The sequence below is a fragment of the Myotis daubentonii genome, chromosome 8 (assembly GCF_963259705.1).
Source record: "Myotis daubentonii chromosome 8, mMyoDau2.1, whole genome shotgun sequence".
In the NCBI taxonomy this organism is placed as follows: Eukaryota; Metazoa; Chordata; class Mammalia; order Chiroptera; family Vespertilionidae; genus Myotis; species Myotis daubentonii.
The window spans coordinates 69576942-69584980 of NC_081847.1; the positions used below are offsets into that span (position 1 = coordinate 69576942).

The 8039-nt window shown below is 39.8% G+C and overlaps 1 protein-coding gene across 1 annotated transcript; it reads left to right on the top strand.

Annotated features, from left to right (window-relative positions):
- Positions 1-5375: 5375 nt before the first annotated feature.
- Positions 5376-7266, top strand: LOC132239045 (zinc finger protein 883-like). Its single transcript, XM_059704917.1, has one exon. It carries the CDS (start codon positions 5423-5425, stop codon positions 7115-7117), a length of 1695 nt encoding a protein of 564 aa, XP_059560900.1. The 5' UTR covers positions 5376-5422; the 3' UTR covers positions 7118-7266.
- The last annotated feature ends 773 nt before the right edge of the window (positions 7267-8039 follow it).

Below are 8039 nucleotides of genomic sequence, written 5' to 3' on the forward strand. Positions count from 1 at the left end.
CTCCTCCTGCCCAATCTGTTCCCTCTCCTATTTTGCCAATCTCAGTATCTGGCATCAGCATTGACCCAGCTGCTCTGGCACTTACCTGGGACTACTGCTCCTATCCCCCCCCCCCCCCCCGCCCCTCATTCCATAAACAATTACTGACTAATTCCATTTAGAATCAGTTCCCACTTCTAAATCCCACTTTTGCTGCTACATTAAAGGAGGTGGTCATCTCTTTTCATAGTCTATTACCTTCCTCTCTGACTTCTCTTGGAAACAGGCTCTCTTTACCTTCAACACTATCAATATTTTGGGCCAGATAATTATTTTTTTTAAAAAACAATAACATGTTTTTATGGATTTTTAGAGAGAGAGAGGAAAAGAGAGGGATAAAGAGGTAGAAACATTAATGAGAGAGAAACATCACCCATCAGCTGCCTCCTGTACACCCTGCAACCTGGGCATGTGCCCTGACCAGGAATTGAACCAGTGACCTCTTGGTTACTGGGTCAATGCTCAACCACTGAACCACACCAGCCAGACCAGATAAGTCCTTGCTGTAGAGGCTGGCCTATGCATTGTAGGATATTTAGTAGTATCTCTGGACTCTACCCACCATATACCAGTAGCACCCTTTCCTCAGTTGTGACAACCAGACATGTCTCCAGACATTGCCAAATCCCCCATGAGTGGCAAAATTATGTCTGATTGAGAACCACAGCTTTGAAACACCTTGCACTCGGCTTCTAGAACACTACTTTCAATTTATAATTCTGATGTGTCACTTGTTTACATGGCCCCATCGTCCTCAGAAGCAATCTCTAAAACCGGCATGTTGGCCCCAGAGAACTGCACAATCAGGTCTTATACGGCCTGTAAATAAAGTTCGAGAATGCACTTTTATGTTTCTTTTGTATCTAAAAAGCTCAGGAAAGGTAAGCTTTACTTTTGGTGTATGGCTGGAGAGTCATAGACATCTAGTATAATTTATAAGAAATACCCATAACTTTTTAAAAAAATATATTTTTGATTGATTTCAGAGAGGAAGGGAGAGGGAGAGAGAGCGATGGAAACATCAATGATGAGAGAGAATCATTGATTGGCTGCCTTCTGCATGCCCCCCACTGGGGATCGAGCCTGCAAACCTGAGGAAAGACCCAGTAACTCTTACTGGTGGGGTGACCAAGTATTTGGAGGCCACTGCTCTATAGAGGAAAGTCCAAAATTTCTCCATGTCTGAGCACTAAATACCTCCTACCATTCTATGTCTCATCAAAGCCTCCCACCTTATTCTATCATGCTGTACTACTTGCAGTTCCCTTAACCGAATGTGCACTTTTAGTGTGTCTATATCTTTGCTTATACTGTTGTCTCTTATTCACACAAAACTCACTGTTGGTGTGCAACCACATCTTTATCTCCTCAATGCAGCATAACCTGAGAAAACACACAAAGAAATGTAACCCTCTCTCCCCTTTGTGACCTCACTCTGTCCACACAGTTTTTCATGGCTCCCATAATTCACTGTTGCACATGTCTATTTCTGTAGAAATTCGCCTCATCAGTCTGTAAATGCCTTAAGAACAGGACCAGTGTCTTATTCTCCGTGGTGTCCTCCAAAACCAGAGCAGTTCTAGGCAGGCAGCGGAACTCAGGTTGCTTTATGAATTCATAAACAAGCATGGCAGCAGTGTACAGTGGGGCCTTGACTTACGAGTGTCCTGACTAACGAGTTTTTTGAGATACCAGCTGTCTCTCAGCTGATTTTTTGCATTGAGTTGATAGAGTAATTTGAGTTAACGAGCTCCTTAACGAACTCGGTCTCTGAACGAATTAAACTCGTAAGTCAAGGCCCCACTGTATTTCTGTTATGATTTCTGTCTTTCCCACAAGTACATAGACATCCCTTGTAATATTGCCTGGTAAACTCTTAACGGTGAGCACAGTAGGATTCGTGCCCAGATGTCTTTCTCATGCCCTCTGGTCTTGAGCACTTCAGACTGAGCAGCATTGGGCTATTACAGGGGTCAGTGTCGTTCGAGAATATATCTGTGGCCTTCACCCGGGATGAGTGGCAGCTGCTGGACTCTGCTCAGAGGCACCTGTACAGGGACGTGATGCTGGAGAACTACAGGCACCTGTTGTCCCTGGGTAAGCACAGCCCCATGCAACTCCCAACAGCATGCACTCCCTTTCTTAGGAACCACATCAATGTCGAATATTATGAGTTTTCAGCTTGAGAATTCGGATTAAAAGATCCGAATTTAAGGAACTTGAATATTGTATTCTCACCTCCCCAGTGAAAGAGCCTTTTTCGACGAGGGCTCCATCATTGTTCAGCTTCTAAAGCTTCTCCCGTCTGATTCCTCAAAGGGCCTGAACCCTAAGAAACGTTGCCAAGTCCCCTGTCATCTCCCATCACAGGGCACTGTGTCACCAAACCTGAGCTGATATTCAAGTTGGAGCACGGAGAAGAACCATGGGTAGTAAAGGGAGAGTTCCCGAGTCGGAGCCATCCAGGTGAGTTAATGAAGTCAGGTCAAGGCAACTGGTAGAAATTGAATCCCAAGAGTCCAGGTCAAGGGTTGGTATCTTTGAAATGTTTCAGAAATCTCTTATAGAGGCTCCACTTTTAGACATGACTAAAGACAAATAAGTACCATACCTTAGCTATGAAACCTCCAAATTTCACTTTCATATACAATTTTTAAATTCTCTGTTTGACATGTACAGAGAGAGATTTGCTTGGTTTTTGTGGCATCCATTTGCTGCCTCCCTCATCTTAGACCTTCATTTCTCTGTTTTTCTCTCTGTTCAACAATGGCCATTGTTCACCTTCCCACCAGTGCTACACACTCTATAGAGATGCATTTATTGATACATTCTTTTATTCAACAAATATTTAGTTATTTAATTCCTGTTGTGCACCAGTCACGTTCCAAGCACAGGGCTACAAAAGCAAAGTCTCTAGTCCAATCAGTAGACCTGGTGAGCAGAGAAATATGCAGTATGCCTGGTGGTAATCAGCACCCTGAAAAGTTAAAGTCAGGTGAAGGGGATAGAGATCGGCAGGGAAGTCAGGAAGGGCCTCTTTGAGGAGGAAGAAAAGTGGAGTGGAGGGAGACATGGGTTACCTGAGAGATTTCCAGATGGAGGGAGCAGCTGGTGCCAAGCCTCTGAGACAGGAGTGCACTTGGTGTAATCAGGGAACAGCAAGGAAGTCAGAGAGGGTTTATTGAGGAGAAATTAGCAAGTGATGGCAGAGTTACCTGAGGGCAAAACTTTACAGGCCTGGTAAAGACTGAATTCTACTGTGAGGGAGACAATGGGTAAGAGAAGTCAAGAACTATACCCTTAAGCACTACATTTGCAAGTCAGGAAGACAGGGGATTCTAGCAAGAGAGACTGAGAAGGAGCACCCACTCTATAGGGCAGTGATGGCAAACCTATGACACGCGTGTCAGAGGTGACACGCAAACTCATTTTTTTGGTTGATTTTTCTTTGTTAAATGGCATTTAAATATATAAAATAAATATCAAAAATATAAATCTTTGTTTTACTATGGTTGCAAATATCAAAAAATTTCTATATGTGACACGGCACCAGAGTTAAGTTAGAGATTTTCAAAATGCTGACATGCCAATCTCAAAAGGTTCGCCATCACTGCTATAGGGTGAGAGTCAGGAGACAGGAGTGTTCAGAAGCCACATAAACAGTGTTTTTTGAAGGAAGGAGTGGATTCCAATATACAGATGCAAGTGTAAAGTCAGCCTTGTCCCTTTTTTTCCTGAAAATTACCCAGAGGCCACAAGGAGAAAAGTCAACTCTATATTTATTGTAGGTGGGAGGCAGCTGATATCTCAAACATAATAATAATAATTTTTAAAGGTGGAAAACTGCCAAAAGCAATGGAAATCAGGCTTGATCATGGAAGTAGAAGTGCTTAGGAAATAGTGTGAGAACATATTGTACAGATAGTATTTACTTGTAATATTTATCACAAATGGAATTTAAAAGAGTGAGGATATATATTTTTTAAACAACAGGAAATTGCCCTGAAGGATGCCTAGGTTCTGAGAAGAGCTAAGGATGGAATGTGTGCTAACTCAGTGAAGAACATAAAGTGGGTTTGTGTTTGGAAATGCACAATATATGGGATTAAATATCCTGGTTTTGTAGAAGCTAGCAATATTGTAGGCTTGTGGGATGATCATTTGAACATGTATTGTGAATTTAGGCATATGAAACTAGTATCAACTCTTAAGTATAAACATTCAACATCAAATTTTCCTCTATCTGCTACAGAAAAGTCATAAGCTTTTAAGCACACAGTTGATATTATTGAATAAAATGAGAATAGCAGAGGATAACAATAATTACCCAAAGCCAAAAATTTTTAAGATGAAAATTTAGTATTGGTCCTATGATCAAGTTGAATGACCAGGTACTGGAGCTCCCACAGACAAGAGAAATCAGAGAGGAAGAAAACATGACATAAACGTGGAATTAAAAATTAGTATTGTGACTGCAGACTGAAAGTGGAAAAAGTAGAGTGTCAGGAAAGATTATATTGATTAACTCTGATAGATCAAATGATAGCACCAGCAATCAAAACACAGAGGGGAGTTGGATCCTGTTGTAAGCATGGCTTGTCCTCTCATATATTTTAACATTCTCTTTGGACATTGTTTTTCCATATCACAGCTATATGGAGAGATGGAGCCAGAACTATAGGACTGACCAGAGGAAATGAGTGATGATTTTATAAATATATGTGTGAGTTGGTATACAGAATGGGAAAAAAGAGAAAGAGATTAGAAGCATGCAGACTGTAAGAAGGATCCTGCTGCATTATTTAAAGCATAAGGAGGGGAGGATAAGGTTCTAGTCTTTAATCTGCCCCCAAACTTAATCTTTGCTCTGATACGTCCCTTGGTCACCCTTTGGTCTTCCTTGCCTCCCTACTCAGTGTCCTTTATCTTTGCCCCATTCTTTGACTAACCTCCATCCTTGGATCAGTTGTTTTCCTAACATCCTTTGTTCTCAGTTCACCATTCCTTCTGTTTTATTTCAAACTCTCTACCTATTTTAATGTTATATTGTAACAAGCCAAACCTACTTGATTAATTTTCAGCTTTTTCCCTCTTTTTCTACTATGGTATATGTTTTTGTCTTTGTTTTCATGTTACCAAACAAAAGAGTTAAATATTTGCTTAAGAGTTCTTTTGTCCCAGGAGACTATGTCTAAAACCTAAAAACCAACTCAATATAGGGCCCTTGTATACAACCCCATTGCTTTAAGAATATGTTAAGATTTATAATGTATGTTAATTTTTAATATTTATAGAAGTCCAGAAAGTCAATAACATGAAAGAGAGAAGCCAAGAAAATGAAGATATATATCCAAAGCAAGCTTTATTCAGCAACAACAAAACAATGACTAAGGAGAGAAGTAAAACCTTAGGAGAAGAATTTAATATGGGCACAAACCCAGTGTCTTCAAGAAAAATATCTCATAAATGTGACTCATTTGGAACAAACTTGAAAAGTGTTTCGGAATTAATTCTTAGTAATAGAATCCATGCAATAAAAAAGCCCAATTTCAATGGATGTGTATTCCTTGACACTATGCATGAGAAAACTCATACAATGAGCAAGCCCTGTGACAATGATCAAAAGAAGTCCCACAGTCATAATGATTACTTTAGTCAACATCAGAAGAATTCAGCTTCAGAGCAACTTCTTACATATAATAATTGTGGGAAAGCCTTTCACGAAAAACCAGCCTTTGTTACATATAAGGGAGTTCCCACAGGAAAGAACCCCTCTGAAGGTAAAAAACATAGAACAACCTTCATGCAAAAGTTAAAGTTCAGTGCTTATCTGAAAACCCTTAGGGAAAGGAAGCCACGTGAATCCAATAAAAATGGGAAATCTTCATGGGTAAAGCCAAAACGTGCACATCAGAGAACTCACATAGGGGAGACATACTCCGAATGTAATAAATTGGAGAAATCCTGTAGCAAGAAGTCAAACCTTACTCAACATCAGAGAATGCACACAGGAGGAAAACCTGATGAGTATAATGAAAGTGCGGAGGCCTTGCAGAAGTCATGCCACACTCAAGATGAGATAACTCACAGAGGAGAGAAAATCTACGACTGTAATAAATGTGGGAAATCCTTCCATGAAAAGTCATGCCTTACTCAACATCAGAAAATTCATACAACAGAAAAACACAGTGAGTGTAATGAAAGTAAGAAAGCCATAAAGAAGTCATGCCTCACTCAAAACCAGAGAATTAACACAGGAGAGAAAAGCTTTGAAGGTAGTCAGTGTGAGAAATCCTCCTGCAAGAAGTTGAAACTTGGTCAACATCAGAGAACACACTTGAGGAAAAGAACCAATAAATGTAATGAAAGTGGGAGGGCTTTAAGTAATAAGTCAGACCTCACTCAAAATCAGAGTTTTCACAAAGGAAAGAAAACCTATGACTGTAATAAATGTGGAAAAGTCTTCCATAAGAAAACAGACATTACTCAACATCAGAGAACACACACAGGGAAAAAACCCTATGAATGTAATGAATGTGGAAAGTCCTTCTTTGTGAAGTCCAACCTCACCGAACATCAGAGAACTCACACAGGAGAAAAACCATATGAATGTAATGAATGTGGAAAATCCTTCTGCCAGAAGTCAGCCCTCACAGTGCACCAGAGAACTCACACGGGAGAGAAACCGTATCGATGTAATGAATGTGGGAAAACCTTTTGTGTGAAATCAAACCTTACTCAACATCAAAGGACCCACACAGGAGAGAAACCCTATAAATGTGATGAATGCTGGAGGTCTTTCTGTGTGAAGTCCAACCTTGTCGTACATCAGAGAACTCATACAGGAGAGAAACCCTACAAATGTCCAGAATGTGGGAAAACTTTCTATGAAAAGTCAGCACTCACAAAACATCAGAGAATTCACACAGGGGAAAAGCCCTATGAATGTAATGAATGTAGCAAAACCTTCAGCCAGAGGTCAGCCCTCACCAAACATCAAAGAAGAACACACAAGAAGAAAACTCCTGCCAACACTCTCCATGGGAGGGAGCCTGTATGTACAAGTCAAACTTATTGAACATCAAGTTGCAGGACAGAAATGATAAGATGTCAGTACATAGGGAAGTCTTTATCAATAGGTTACAGCTAATTGAAATGAGAGGATTAATATAGGAGTGTAACCCTTTGTATACTTGGAGCGCATGAAAGCTTTCAACAAGTACTCAAAGATGTTGAAGGGAAATATGTCATTTTAAGGAATATGAATTAAAATGTTATTGTAGAAATATTGTTTAACTAGAGATCATATTTCAGATGTAACACCAAACTTGTTACAGAAAAGATAACAGAAAATATTCAGTTTTAAATGGAATGTGAAATGTGGAGCTTTTGTATCCAATTATTAACTGACTAGAAGCCCGGTGCACAAATTCATGCACAGGTGGGGTCCTGCTGGCCCAGCCCAATTGGGGTGTTGGGAGTCGATTGGGGTCCAGGCCAGCTGGGGAGTGCTGATCAGGGCCCAGATCAGGCTGGTTGGCTGCCACAGTGCGTGTCATAGCCACTGGTGATTCCAGTCATTCTGATCATTCTGCTATTCCAGCTGCTGGGCTTATATATTATATAGATATGTGAATTCAACTTGTACATATTTTTTGTGGTAACTTATTACTTTTTATTTATGTTTACTTTGATTTTGTTTCTCTTTCACTTTCATCACTTTTTATATTTTGGTCAAGGTTCATATTATTTCTAAAAATACTAGGGAACAAAGAAAAATAATGCAGTCAAGAAGATCAAGAAGGCTAGGCCCAAATGATGAGTGGTGGAGATACTTGAAAAAGGTTTTGAATGCAGAAAAATAAATGAAAGGAAAAAAATCTTAACTATGATCCTTACACCAAAACATCACTTTTGCTAACATTCTAATGCAATCATTTCAAGCCTGTTTCTTGAAAATTAAATAGTTTATAAAAAGTAATATATATGTATATACATAT

What these genes read in the sequence shown, in the direction of transcription:
- LOC132239045 (XM_059704917.1), top strand. Translation starts at nt 5,423, where the DNA reads ATGACTAAGGAGAGAAGTAAAACCTTAGGAGAAGAATTTAATATGGGC.